General features: G+C 40.4%; 1 protein-coding gene across 2 annotated transcripts in view; it reads right to left on the bottom strand.

Moving 5' to 3' along the window:
- Window positions 1–369: 369 nt before the first annotated feature.
- Window positions 370–15,451, bottom strand: part of LOC122667189 (phosphoinositide phosphatase SAC3-like) — a 69,883-nt gene continuing 54,801 nt past the window's right edge. For both annotated transcript variants that reach the window (XM_043863418.1, XM_043863417.1), the window contains exons 14-16: window positions 5,183–5,359; window positions 2,807–2,915; window positions 370–864 (exon numbers count right to left, since the gene is read on the bottom strand). In XM_043863418.1, coding sequence (XP_043719353.1) covers window positions 769–864; window positions 2,807–2,915; window positions 5,183–5,359 — 382 coding nt within the window. In that variant the 3' untranslated portion in view covers window positions 370–768. The remainder of the gene's footprint in view (window positions 865–2,806; window positions 2,916–5,182; window positions 5,360–15,451) is intronic.

Below are 15,451 nucleotides of genomic sequence, written 5' to 3' on the forward strand. Positions count from 1 at the left end.
TTTTTTTTTTTTTTTTTTTTTTTTTTTGTCTCTTTCCTATTTAGGTTATCCTTGCTCAAAATGCGAACCATATGTGTGGATATCCTCTTAAAAGGGTTTTTTTTAATGGAATTCCATCGATAGGCTTAATTACAACAAAATTACATTGAATTGACCTCGACCACTTGCATGGTGCTTGATTAGAATAATCAAACTAAAACTTTTACAGAACTATAGCTGCAAAAATCCCAAATCAACACGGTCATGGACTCATGGTGGATCTCCAAATGATGAAATTTTTGTAGAATGAGTACAATTTTGGTACCATAAGATGTTTGCAGAATGAGAACAATTTTAGTACCATAAGATGTTAAGTGAAGGAACCAAAAATGACCGAAAGCAAAGTGGAGCTCAAATGAGCAGAATATATTTATAAATATTTACAAGATTGGTGAATCCTGGAAACCATTTGACTGGGAAAGAGAAAGGAACAAAGAGCTCCAAAAAGAATAACCGTACCTATTTACGTCATACTTTTTTTTATGGGACTCCGACCAAGGTTTTCAGGATCAAATAAATGCTGCAAATCATACATGAAAAAGCCAATTAGTCCTCACTTAAGGGAGATTTATCTTACAAAAGAATGCCGGTACCACCGCATTAGCTGCTTCCCCAATTTGCTTTTCCATTCCCTCCATAGTTTCCACTTAGGGTCTGGCATCCTTGAAAAAGGTTAAGTTAGGTAAAGCAAGGGAATAAATACTGATAAAAGGAAAATTTTGGTGGGCGTTAATGGCATAGTGTCTCTCCATAAGTTACCCAACGCACAAAGCCGTCAGAAAATTCACGAAGAGTGTCTAAATCTGCTTCTGTCTGCACCTTTACCTGCAAAAATTAAAGGAGAAAAGATTAGGTGGGAAATTTTAGAGGAAGAGAAATGTTTCTTCACCTAAATATATACCATGAGAAAGGAATGAGAAAATAGATATCAACAAAGAACTCTGTTTTTCTAACTGGAACTACATCAGATTGATAAGTTACAAATTATAAAAATTTCCAAAATATTAATTTTAGTTTCATTAATCATTAGATATTTCATTTCGTTCAGATTTGCCTTCTGTATGGTCGTTGCAGTAAGATGCTTAATGCACTTTGTCTTGTACCGTTAGCAGTTGATAACACTTAAATGCATGATTTGAACATGGAACTATATTGGGCCTCTTATTAGGGGGGGGGGGGGGGTGTCTTTAAAGGGCCATAACCATAACCACCCCACCCCCGGGGCAAGTTCCCCAGGCGGAGTGGACCAGTCAGTCCTAATCTTCAGTGTTTTTTGCATGAAAATGGCAGCCCTCTGTAAGGTCCAAGTACACAGAATCGGATACAGGCTCGGCCTCCATCGTTCAGCCTGGAATTGGCTGAAACCCTGGAAATTGGAATTGGGAAGAAGCAATGACTTTCCCAAATTTTGTGATTTTTTAGAGTTTTTTATACAATAAACTTAGGGACCTTGCTACAAGAGGTAAGTTTCACTGATTTTCTGCTATTTTATTGAAAGAAGGAAACAATGGCCAAAAATGAAGATCAAACATGAATAATGGGTGATTCAAAAGGGCTGCAGGGATCAGCAGGAATCAGGATTGGGCATGGCCAATTCAAATTCCTAGAGTCAGGATTTGGCTCGGCCAATTCCGATTTGAATCGGGACCACTCCCCCGATCCAATTACTAAAAACCATGGTACTCAGGCTCAAAACAGACTCCATGCCAGCAGCTTTGCTTTTTGCGACTGCAAAAAAGCAACGGCCCCTAAATGTGTATGAGTCCATAAATCTTCCAAAAAAAAAAAACCTAGATTCTCTTCTTTTTTTTTTGGGGGGGGGGGGGGAAGAAGTCTACGATCTGTCCAGTGGACCCAAACGCATCAAAATATCAGTCCATATAAGTGTAACAAATTGTTCGGGCCAGATCTGGTACAGCACCTTCAGCCACATGTTGGCTCAAGTACCAGCCAGACATTAGAAAGTGGTGTCCTGCCGAACCCACAACCCACCCCCCAAAGGTTCACCTTTGAGCACAAGCCACTAGTAAGATACCTTAAAAAATTAGTTGTGTCAAGTCATGAGTAAAGTTGTAAGATACTCCCCTACAAACTTCCATATATATGGGAGTGTCTGAATGACACCTCTATAGGTGAATTTAGAGCTTAACACCTTTTAATTGCTCATTGTCTTATTTCCAAAAGTTCTTTAAGGGTATAAAAGGATTTTCACACACACACACACACACACACACACATATATATATATATATATATATATATACAGTGCACAGTGTAACTCTTCAGGATTCCACAAAGGACACAGAATAAGCTTACCTAGCACATAGAAAATGAAAACAGAAGACACTGGTTTATGGGTTGACACACCAAAAATATACAGATTTCCGAACTTAATCCTTCACTGATTATCTATGTAAATGGTATCATGGCTCCCTCAAGGAATGTGAGGATTTTTATAATCTACTGAAGCTTCTATTCTATCTAGTACCCACGAAGTCTGCATTCCACACTCATTAAGTGCTTTTTATTTCTTTATCTTCCACCTAGACTGGAGAACAGTTTTAAAAAAATAAGACTTATACAAAACCGAAAGAGCGGGGGTGGTGTGCTACTCCCAAGTGCACGTAGTATTATAAAGACTGTGATCCCAGCTGTGCAGTGGAATCCATGCTAATACATGGGTGGCTCCCAGTGCATGACAGGTATCAAAGCTGTTGTGAGTTGTGGCAGGCATTGTATTAGCATTTATCATAAAAAGTATACAAACCTTCATGCTGGATCCATACTTGCTTTGAGGTGGTGTTGTTTCAATTGTTATTCCATTCACAACATTCACCGAGGACAAGCCTGTAATTGGAGAGCTCATGAGGCCAGACCTGCAGCGCTAAGAAAATTACTCAATAAAACTCATCTCACTAAAACATAGCAGAGAATTCTTAAATTCTTACAGACAAATGTATTGACATCCAACATTTTACTATAGACAACCACAAATTTGTAGTCGCCATGATTTCACAACCAGCAATGGATTCTGCCATGCTGATATCCGGGAAAAAGGAAAAAACACCAATATGATAAGATCATCTTAACCATCATATTAACAGACTTCAGACTGATGGTCAGGATCCAGACATAGGGTTCATTTCCCAGCTAGGACAGCCTCAAAGTAAGCATCCTCTTGCACATCGATCTGAAATGTAGTCATTGCCTTCCTTTCTACCAGTTAAAACAATATTCCGGGTTAACAGAGGGAGGAGAAGAGGTTACAGAAAATGCCAATTGGTTGGAAGCAATTTTTTAAATAGCCCTGATTGACAAACACACGAAAGAACTGTGAAATAATAAATGACCTGAGCTGCTAACATTCACTAATGGTTCTGTAAGTCCATGAGTTTCCACCCAACAGGCAATTGGTATATCTTTAGGGGCATCCATGTCATATGGACCACAACCCATCTAATTTGTCAAATTTCAACCCAAAATGAACATGTTATAGTGCATACAAATACCACCAACCATTAGTATTACGTAATGGTCTGTGGCATTCTTGTAATTTTACGCAACTTTGAGCCATGTTCCAACCCCAATAACAAGCTTGTATTACAAAATGCCACTAACCATTAGTATTATGTAATGGTCTGAGGCATTCTTTTAATTTTGCGTAACTTTGAACCATGTTTCAACCCCAGTAACATGCTTGTGTTGGGCTGAAACTTGACCAGTGAGAAGGGTGGCAGATCCTCTATAACTTGGACCCACCTATGTCCACCATTGATCACACATGGAAACCAGTGAACTTTATAGAGTTCTCCAACTTTGCGTAACTAAAACCCACACATTTATAAGTAGATAGTAAGTACTACTCATGAACCAAGAAAGAACGGTAAAAAAATCTCCAGGTTTTACAGTTCTTACAGAGCAGCAAAGAAGTTGATGCTTCAAATTGATTCTGAGAAGTGGCAGCCTAGCTGAGCTGGCATCCCAAAATGTCCACATGTTCCCCCTTCTATATGGAAAATATCTGTTACGTGCCTGGTGGGTCCCAATCTAGTACGTTATGGGCACAAGACTGGGACAGCCTAGTATGGGATAGGTTAAACAATTCCATCAGCTCCAACACTTTTGCCAAATCGGTCAGGTTCAGGTACCTAACACTTGGTATCAAAGCCTACAACCACATTTTGGGTTTGAGTCACGAAAAGGCTACCTATAATAGAGTGAGAGCCGCCATGAAAAGGCTACTCACAGCCAGGCTAAGGATCTCGAGCAGTTTGGAGCCCCTTGGAAAGGGCTACTTTTTGCCAAATGTGAAAGCTGCCTAAAGTGAGCCACTGAGAACGACTGTGGAAGTGTGTTGGTCTGTTACATGCCTAGTGTGACCCAACTAGGATATGGGCACTAGATTGAGCTAGCACAATATAAGATAGGTTATAAGGCATGATTTAACGCAGTCCATCAGATCTGGAGCTTCTTCTAGTGTATTGGTCGTTTACCTAACACTTTCAGCCTACATCATGGCAGTATGTGGATAAAAGACACTTTTCCATGTCTAGTTTAATTAAGAAAACCCAACAGCCCATAATAGCAGAAACAAAGGTGTAATGCATGGTTGGCCAGATGGTTGACGTTGACAAGTCAGCGGTAGATGCTATTAATTCACAAGGTCCCTCATGATTCCAACGATCTGGATCAGCCACATCCAATGATTACGGAATGCAGATCAGAGGCCATAAATACCGATCCAATTCCAATCTGCATTGGCAGGAATCGACCACTTCACTAGGAAGATGAGGGTGAAGATCTCATTAGATATCAGAATTTGGAGTTTTTAGCTCAAGAATCTTGTAGATTTAGCCAAAATGGTAAGTGTGCTTGGATCTGTGGTTTTGGTGGCCAAACATGCATTCTTGGCCGATTCAGTTCTCCTGGTGGAGAATTGGCAGAAATTGGGATTGGCCTCCATGGATTTTGAAAAGAATTGACCAATTCACACTAGCTGATTGCCATTGTAGAAACTTTTGTCGGGTTAACTTCTATTTGGCGTGCATAAGTGTCTCTGCACAGGGTTCCCCTATAACGGAAAACCTTCTCCATAAGAAAATCAGAACACAAAATCCACCAAAGAATTATTAACAAACTTTACCTGTCAGATATTTCTTCCTCCCATGAATTCCCGGAGGAAGAGAGCCAGTCAACATCAAGAAAATTTGAGCAGTTGAATGTATCACGATGTTCATTAAGATAAATCTGATTGCTTCCAATACATTGGTCTTTCTGCATCTCTGTAAATAGCTGCCTTCGAGCCATTGATGGTATGTACCTAAGGAAAAACAACCACTAAGTTGAATCAGACATCAAAAGCCAGACAATTCAGAGATCACTACAAATGTTTCCAGGACACTGAACATAGGGTCTATACGGGGAGTTGCCTGTCAGTAGGATATACTAGAGAAATGATTATCAGATGGACAGAAGGGATCCACCACCTTATCAAACATAACCAACCAGGTTTTTTTTTAGCAACAGAGTAAATGGAACAGAATAAGTTGTGCAACATATATTATAGGCAGTAAATCTTGACATGAAATTTTCATATAGACACCAACTGGGTAGAAATTCGGCAGTGTGGACTTGGTAATCTCTTTTTTAGATTCTTTTAATCTGAGAATAATATCCTTGCTGAATGTGTCAGGTCAAAAAGTGTGCAACATAATGGCAAGTCACTTTCACATTATTGTGAAAACCCTTTTTACCCAACTTAAAGAACTCTAAGGAATAAGACGAGGGGCAAAGAAAAGAAGGGTACAACTTCTCAATTCACAAAATTTTACACCTAATTGAAAGAAGAACTGTGTTATACTAAGAGGGCAAAAAAGCAAATTTATAAGTTCTTTTTCACCAACTTTGGTTACAACAAGATTTTCCCTTCGAATATTTACATTTAATTGTTGATTTTGTAAAAAAGCTTCGGAAAAGATAGTGAGAGCCGAAAGGCATGAGGAAAACAACTAGTCCATCAACTAGCCTTGATCAGTTTTCGAGGTCACGCCAAGTTCTCGGTAAATATCTCAATATTTCATGTACCAAGATGAAACCATCCACGAAAAAACAAATGTACATAATCTCAACTGAAATTTTGTGTCAACCGAAATGCTACAAAGCCACTTCTATAAATACTCAGTCTCGACTAGTCTCGGTCGAAATCTTGACCTTCTCTTGGTGAACTCGACTGGTTTCGCCAGTATTTCAAGAAACCCAACCCCCCCCCCCCCCCATATCACTTATTTTCTCCAAATCTTACCTAAAAAGGGATGGAACAATAGGATTTGTTGCTCAACAACAACATTTGGAGGAAATTTGCTGTCCAACAACCTTCCTTGGAGGAAATTTGAACTTGAAGGTAACCCATTCTTCTCCAAAAGAAATTTTTGCAAAAAAGCATGATCAATACTTGGTAGTTGGTGTTCAAATTTTTATATGTTGAACATTATTACCCAATCTAAGACATGACAGGGTCAAAAAAACATTTCAAAATATTTTTAAATTTTTCTCCGCACAAAAAAAAGAAGTTAATAGTTATTGTATGGAGATCATTTATATATATGTGGGACACCGTTGGCCGATCTACGGTCTCATAGATTCTTTTTTTTTTTTTCATCATAAAATTAATTATTTTAATTTCTGCAATTTTCAAATTATTTTAAATGATTACAGAAAATTCCAAAAAAAATAGGGACAATTCTGTCATGGTTTGAAAATTGATGAATGCATTGTTAGTGTATTTCAAATTGAAAATGATGATTCATGTCTCGTTCCATTATAATTGTTGATAAGTTATAGTATTATTATTTCTAAAAATAATTAAAATTTTATTTTAATTAAGGAAAAAATACAAGCGTCAGAGGAAAATAGGAAATAGCTATATGATTGTTTTAGGAGTTTGAAATCATGTTGAAATAGATAATAACAATACATGCATTTTCTTATGTAACAGCGTCAAAAGGTTTTAAGAATGATGCACGATGGCTTATGGTCGAAGTGGAGATATAGCATGTTACATGGAGAGCCTATAGGAAACAATGAGAAAGAGTCAAGGTGTAGGTATTGTAATAAGGTGCTAAATTCTGGAGAGGCCCCTAGATTGAAACAGCATTTGGCTGGTGGATACAGTGATGTGGCCAAATGCAACCAAGTTCCTTATGAGGTGCAGGAGGCCATGTCTAAGAAATTAAAGGGAGGAAGACTAAAGAGGGCAGAAAAGCATAGGCAGATGAAGAGTTTGATGAGGCAGTCTGGGAGAGACGCAGACGAGCAGGGACTGCCTCCGATGACTATGATAGTGATTACAGGCCTGAGGATTTTGAGACACAAGCAGAGTATAGACAGTTCCAGCAGGCTAGGAGAGAGAGCCGGCTTTCACATCAGATGGAGAGGGTTAAGGCTGCAGAGATGGGGATAGGAGTAGGTGGCTCTGGTTCTAGAGCAGCTGGATCAGATGCAAGGCCAATAGGGGAGAAGAGGAAGAAGCACAGACATGGGGATTTGCCTTTTAGGAGATCCTAAAGTGTGAGGGCACCTCCATCCCCAGAGGATGATCCCGTTGAGGTTCTTCAACAGGATCCTCTAGTATACATGCAGAGAACTATAAAGCAAGCCTGGGGTAATATGAAAGCAAAAGATGGTGATGTTGTTTCCAAGTTCTTATCCTACCATAGCATCCCAGCTAATGTAGCTCAGGGGCCCTACTATCAAGCAATGCTTGACACTACAGGGAGGGCTGGCCCAGCAGTGTAGGGGCTCACTCCATGGGAATTGATCAATGTCTTTTTGCCCCAACAAAAGAAGGAGCTTGATGAGTATTGATAGTTGAGAAAATCAGAAAATAGAAGAGGAAGAAGAAGAAGAGAAGAGAAGAAAGTGTTGCAGCCGTAACTATCAATCATCCAAAAGAGACAGCCAAAAGAATACATATACATGTGTATAGGGTTAGGGAAAAAGACAAAAAAGACCTTGGGGCTTTAAGGAATCTCGTGATTAGCGCTAATCACGAGATCCTATGTGGACCCCACGACAGCACCATAACCATAACACTCCCCCTCAAGCTGGAGCATATATATCAATCATGCCCAGCTTGTTACAAATATACTCTATCCTCCCATTACCCAATGATTTGGTAAATACATCTGCAAGCTGCTCTCCAGTTCTGATATGACTAGGAAGAATCACTCCACTCTGCATCTTTTCCCGAACAAAATGGCAATCAATCTCAATGTGCTTCGTCCTCTCATGGAACACAGGATTGGAAGCAATATGGATTGATGCCTGATTATCACACCATAATTGCATGGCAGTTGGAACCTTGAAACCCAACTCAGACAATAGCTGTTGTATCCACATTAATTCGCATGTTACTTGCGCCATAGCTCTGTATTCCGACTCAGCACTGGAACGAGCCACCACACTCTGCTTTTTGCTCTTCCATGAAAACAGATTTCCTCCAACAAAAGTGCAGTACCCAGTAGTTGACCTCCTGTCAGTTGGGGACCCTGCCCAATCAGCATCTGAAAACCCCTCAACTCTACTATGTCCATGATCTCGATACACAATTCCTCTACCCGAGGCCTTTTTGAGATACCTTAGGATGCGTACAACTGCATCCCAATGAGATGTCCGAGGAGAGGAAAGGAACTGACTGACCACACTCACTGGAAAAGCAATGTCAGGTCGAGTAACTATCAAATAATTCAGCTTACCCACCAATCTTCTATATTTCTCAGGATCATCAAGGCCATCTCCCCCTTCGGCTACAAGTCTCACATTCTGGTCCATGGGTGTGTCAATCGGCTTAGCACCTAGCATACCTGTCTCAGTAAGTAGATCCAATACATACTTCCGTTGTGATAGGAAAACTCCTTTCCGAGACTGTGCCACTTCAATTCCCAAAAAATATTTTAATTTCCCCAAGTCCTTGGTCTGAAATTTCTGTTGAAGATATGACTTCAACTCTGTTATACCAACTGAATCATCACCTGTAATGATAATATCATCAACGTACACAATCAGAAAAATCCTCCCTGCATTTGATTGTCTATAGAAGAATGAATGATCACTTCCACACCTGGACATGCCAAAGGCCAAGACAACTTCAGTAAATCTGCCAAACCACGCACGGGGAGACTGTTTCAGCCCATATAAAGATTTCTTTAATTTGCACACCATCCCAAACTCCCCCTGAGCAACAAACCCGGGTGGTTGCTCCATATAAACCTCCTCCTGTAGAGTCCCATGTAGGAATGCATTCTTAACATCAAGCTGAAACAAGGGCCAATGATATGTAGCTACAAGAGATATCAAAATACGAACAGACGCAAGTTTGTCCACCGGAGAGAATGTATCCAAGTAGTCCTTACCATACACCTGCTCATACCCTTTAGCTACAAGCCTCGCTTTTTAAGCGAGCAAGGGAACCATCCGGATTAACCTTCACTGCATATACCCAGCGACAACCAATGGCTGTTTTCCCTGGAGGCAGTGGTACAATATCCCAAGTATCATTCGCCTTTAATGCCAATAATTCTTCCTCCATAGCTGTCCTTCAGCCAGGATCAGATAATGCCTCTGTCACAGTCTTAGGAAGAGGATGGGCCTCAACAGTAGATAAAAAGGAACGAAATGGAGAAGACAAAGAAGAATAAGAAACAAATCTGGAAATTGGATGTTGAGTACAACTACAGGTACCTTTCCGTTTAGCAATTGGAATGTCAAGGTCAGAAACAACAGGTTCCACTGAAGAGGTAGTTGTGGAAGGACCTGCAACCGAAGAAGATGTGACAGGGTCGCCAAGAACAGGAGGGGCAGCAGCTATTGTGGACGACGAACATAGACTTTGGTTGGCGGCAATCCCTGTGCAGGGGCTGGTTGTGTGGGAGCAGGAGCAGAAGTCTGTATTACATACACCAGAAGGTCATCATCCAACTCAGAAACATTCACTGGATCAGCATGGTACAGCATTAACTCAAAAAAGTAGACATCAACTGTGATAAAATGCTTTCGTGAGGATGAAGAAAAACAGCGGTACCCCTTTTGGGTACGGGAGTAGCCAAGAAACATACACTTAATTGCTTTAGGATCCAACTTAGACAGCCCTGGTGTATGATTTCGAACAAAGCATGTGCAACCAAATATACGAGGCGGCAAAACAAACAACGGCTCAGTGGGAAACAGTAAGAAATGAGGAATTTCGCCCCACAAGACCGAGGAAGGCATACGGTTAATGAGGTAGCATGCAATTAAAACAACATCAGCCCAAAAATGTTTGGGAACTTTCATCTCAAATAACAAGGAACGGGTTACCTCCATTAAATGACAATTTTTCCTCTCTGCCACAACGTTTTATTGTGCTGTCAGAACAGGAAGACTGGTGGATCATACCATGCTGAACCATGAATGTAGAAAAGGGAGCAGAGAAGTACTCTTTGGCATTATCACTACGAAGAATTTTCACAGGCACACCAAACTGAGTCTGAATTTCAGAGACAAATGCACAGAAAATAGAAAATAACTCAGACCTATTTTTCATTAAATATAACCAAGTCATTCTTGAATAGTCATCAACAAAGGTAACAAAATATTTAAAACCCAAATTTGACACGACAGGACATGGCCCCCACACATCAGAATGGACCAAAGAAAAAGGAGAAACAGACCTCTTATTGACTCTAGGGGGATAACTCACACGGTGGAGTTTCCCAAACTGACAGGACTCACATTCAAGACTAGAAAGGGAATGGAAACTAAATCTAACTTCTTAAGACTTTCCAAGGACAGATGACCAAGACGACAGTGGATTTGATGATGTGAAGCAACACTGGAACAAGCAACCGACTGAGATCCATCAAGTAGATATAGCCCCCCTGACTCACGGCCTCTACCAATCGTCTTCTTCGTAGCAAGATCCTGAAAAACACAAGAATCGGGATAAAATGTCACTGAACAATTAAAAGTATTAGTTAACTTACTGACATGATTAAACGAAAAATTTGGAAGGTAGAGAACGGAAGACAGGGATAATGAAGAGTTAGGATGAACAGTCCCAGTGCCCTTAACTTTGGCCAGAGACCCATCAGCTAAGGTAACATTGGATGATGATGGAGACAAAGAAGAAAAGATACCTAACATTTCAGACATGTGATCCGATGCCCCTGAATCAATGATCCAAGGACGAGAAGCAACGGAAAGGCATGCAGTGGCATTACCTGTCTTAACCAAAGTAGCAGTGGAAGAAGTCGGCTGTGAAATCTGAAATTGGTTGTACCGTGCATACTCTTCATCAGACATAACAATCACCTTTCCCTCAGAAGGTTGAGACTGAGGGGCTGGATCACTACTTGCAGCAGAATTAGCGAACTGCTGCTGTCCAGGCTTTCCATGAAGCTTCCAACAAAACCTTTGAATATGGCCAGGCTGGCCACAATGATGACATGTCCGGACAGCAGCTGATCCATCAGAAGAGGCATTAGACTGCCCATAACCTTGGCTGTTAGCGGGCTGAAATGTACCACGGCCTCCACTACGACCAGCCCCACATCCACAGCTTCCCCCACGGTAACTACCATCTCCACGACCACCCCCACTAGCTGTATTTTGGGAAACCAATGCTGAATTATCAACTGCTGGTGTGGAGTCACGAGAGTTCTCACGAGATACTCGAAGAACACGAGCAAATGTAACCGTGAGAGAAGCTATGTGTTCACTTCCAAGAATTTGTGATCAGACAGATTCATACTCCTGCCCGAGTCCTCCCAAAAAGCCCATAACAGCCAACTATTCTCTTTGGATTTGCATCTATTTCACATCCAAAGAGATAGGAAGAAGAGCATTTAATTCTTCATACAATCACTTAAAATCAGCGAAATATTGGGTGATAGAATGCCCCTTTCTCTCAGTCCTGTAAAACTCCTGTGACAACTCATAAATCCTTGATAAATTATTTTGGCCCAAATAAATAACTTCCAAGTAGTCCCATAAATCTTTCACAGTGTCAATATGAGTGACCAAATCCACAACATGATTCTCCATCGAGTTTAACATCTGTCCAAGAATTCGGGCATCGACCGTCTCCCAAGTTGCATCATTTCCTGGTTTGGGTCCTGTCATGTGTAGTTGCTGATTTCACCCAGTCAAAACAACCTTCACAATTTTCCTCTATTGCTGAAAATTTGCAATGCCTTCAAGCTTCTTCTCTGTGATCCGATTGGAAGATGAGGAAACTACCTCTGTAACCACTGCACTACTTTTATCTTCATCACCCATGTTGACTTCACAATAAATTTTAGAGACCAAGAAATCCCAAACACACCTCCAATAGATGATACCACCAATCGAAGCACCAAAAATCACCCACGATTTCACCACCTGCTGCTCCAATAGGTACTGCCATCAATCACATCCAAATACATCACTCACGGCTTCAAAAAACTGCTGCTCAACCATAAATCGAGTCTCCCAAACTCATCAGTCCACCAATACAGCACTCAAACAACCACAAACACCATCACAAACACCCCAGAATCTGCTTTTAATTATAAAATAGCAGATTTACATCATACACTTCCAAACACCAATCAACCAACACCCAAAAATAATTGCATGGGTGAAAATCACCCCCCTTGCTAAAACCGAGAGCCTCTGGTAGTGTTACCAGATATCGCAGAGAAGGAAAAGAAAGAAAATGGAAGAAAAGGGGAAGAGAGGGCTTGCGCAGATTTGTACCAGGCCTAGAATCTTTGCTTTGATACCATGATAGTTGAGAAAATTAGAAAATAGAAGAGGAAGAAGAAGAAGAGAAGAGAAGAAAGTGTTGCAGCCGTAACTATCAATCATCCAAAAGAGACAGCCAAAAGAATACATATACATGTGTATAGGGTTAGGGAAAAAAGACGAAAAAGACCTTGGGGCTTTAAGGAATCTCGTGATTAGCGCCTAGCACTAATCACGAGATCCTATGTGGACCCCACGACAGCACCATATTCATAACAAGAATATAGACACATTGAAGATTGCATGGGGAACCTATGGAGTTATTATTATGTGGATGGTTCGACTGGACCACTAGACAATCTATCATCAACTTCATGGTCTATTGTGATGGGAAGACTATCTTCCCATATAAACTTCCTCATGGAGATCCCCATGCAAGAAAGCATTCTTAACATCTAAGTTAGGCTGTCGTTATTTTGTTACCTTTGTTGATGACTATTCCATAGTTACCTGGATTTATTTAATGAAAAATCGTTCAGAGTTGTTCTCTATTTTTTGTGCATTTGTGAATGAGATTCATACTCAATTTCAGACTCCTTTGCCATTCTTTGTAGTAATACTCAGTTAGATGTTTAAAATGCTTTTCTACATAGGGATCTCCATGAGGAAGTTTATAAAGAGCAACCTCCTGGGTCTGTTGCTCAGGGGGAGTCTGGTATGGTGTGTAAGTTCAAGAAGTCTTTGTATGGGCTGAAACAGTCCCCTTGGGCATGGTTTGGTCGGGGTTCATTGAAGTTGTATTAGAGTTCAGGCTGACACGGTGTGGTAGTAACCATTCGGTATTTTTCCGGTGTTAGATGCAAGGAGAATATTTCTTATTGTTTATGCAGATGATATTGTTATTACAGGGGATGATGCTTCAGGTATTGAGAACTTGAAGGTACACTTGCAACAAAAAATTCAGACCAAAGATTTGGGAAAGTTAAAGTACTTCTTGGGTGTGGAAGTGGCTCAGTCAAGGAAAGGAATTTCGCTCTCATAGCGAAAATACGTTATTGACCTTCTTTCAGAGACAGTGATGTTGGGCTCTAAACCTCTAGATTCTCCCATGGATCCCAATTTAAAGATTACAACTGATGATGATGATGTTCTGGATGATCCTGCTAAGTATCGGAGACTTGTTGGGAAATTGAATTATTTAATTGTGACTCGACCTGACATTGCCTTTCCTGTTAGTGTTGTGCATCAGTTTTTGTCTGCTCCTCAGACGTCTCACTGGAAGTCTGTTATGTGTATCCTGCGTTACCCTCAAGAAGGCTCCTAGACGTGGTCTACTTTACACTAATAATGGCCATGGACGGATTGAAGGTTTTTCAAATGCTGATTGGGCTAGGCCTCCAGTTGACAGGAGATCGACTACGGGTAATTGCACGCTGCTTGGAGGGAACTTATGTCTTGGAAGAGCAAGAAACAGACAATTGTGGCTCGATCCAGTGCAGAGTCATAGTATCAAGCCATGGCACATGCTACTTGTGAGCTAATGTGGGTGAAACAATTATTGGTCGAGCTTGGGTTTTCAGACAATTCTCTTCTGCAATTGTGGTGTGATAATCAAGTTGTTGTCCATATTGTTTCGAATCCTGTGTTTCTTGAAAGAACGAAACATATCAAAGTAGATTGTCATTTTGTCCAAGAAAAGCTGCAACAAGGGCTTATTTCTCCTCATCATGTTCGTTCAGGAGAGCAACTTGCAGATGTGTTCACAAAGTCTTTGGGGAATGCAAGAGTGGATTATATTCGTAACAAGCTGGGCATGATTAACATCTATGGTCCAGCTTGAGGGGGAGTGTAAATATAGATAGGTAAGGGGTATTTTAGGTTCTTTATTTTTATGTTTTATTTCCAGTTATGTCCTTGTTTTAGTTAATATAAATTTAGTTGAATGGGAGCTTCAACGCAAGGTTGTAACTCCCAAAGTTACACAAAAGCTATCGCCTCTCTCTCTCTCTCGCTCCTTCGTTTTTTTACAATGCTCAGAGTTGTATCCTAGGGTTTGCCTATTTCCCTGTTGCAGCCTGCTCCCCCCTAGGCTTGCTTTGTTCCTCTTTTTTCTTTTTTCGCCCTCAAGCTTGTATATTCTCATCTTCTTTTCTTCGTAATATAATTTTTATTCATTAAAAAAAATTGACCTGTGGTGAAACAAAGAAATCTAGAGAATGGATTCTTAGGTTGATCAATGAAAGTCGGTCATTTCCAACCAACCTGAGTAAAAACCAATCGTAGAACACAAGTAGGAAAGAAATACAAATGTATGCATAAAAATACTGCTATAGCAACAGAGGTGATACATCTTTCCTTTAACCACCCTTGGAAAGCAAAACCTGATATAATTGTATGTTAGGTCCCCCTCATTTAAGGAATACACAAGCAGAAGAAAAAACAATTGCTCTGTTCTAGGTTGAAGAAATATCCACTGCTTTTCTCCAGGTCTTCATGAACTATCTAACATTCCCTTACAAGAAACTAGTGATGCAGATTCATCACCGAAAGGGGCTTGTTTTATTAGAAATAAGTCTAGGGCTGGGTTCTATACATGTTGGGCCTTTGGTCCATTGGGATTTTAATGTAATAGGCCACTTTCATAGGCTTAAAA

This window comes from Telopea speciosissima, chromosome 7 (assembly GCF_018873765.1).
Source record: "Telopea speciosissima isolate NSW1024214 ecotype Mountain lineage chromosome 7, Tspe_v1, whole genome shotgun sequence".
Lineage (NCBI taxonomy): Eukaryota > Viridiplantae > Streptophyta > Magnoliopsida > Proteales > Proteaceae > Telopea > Telopea speciosissima.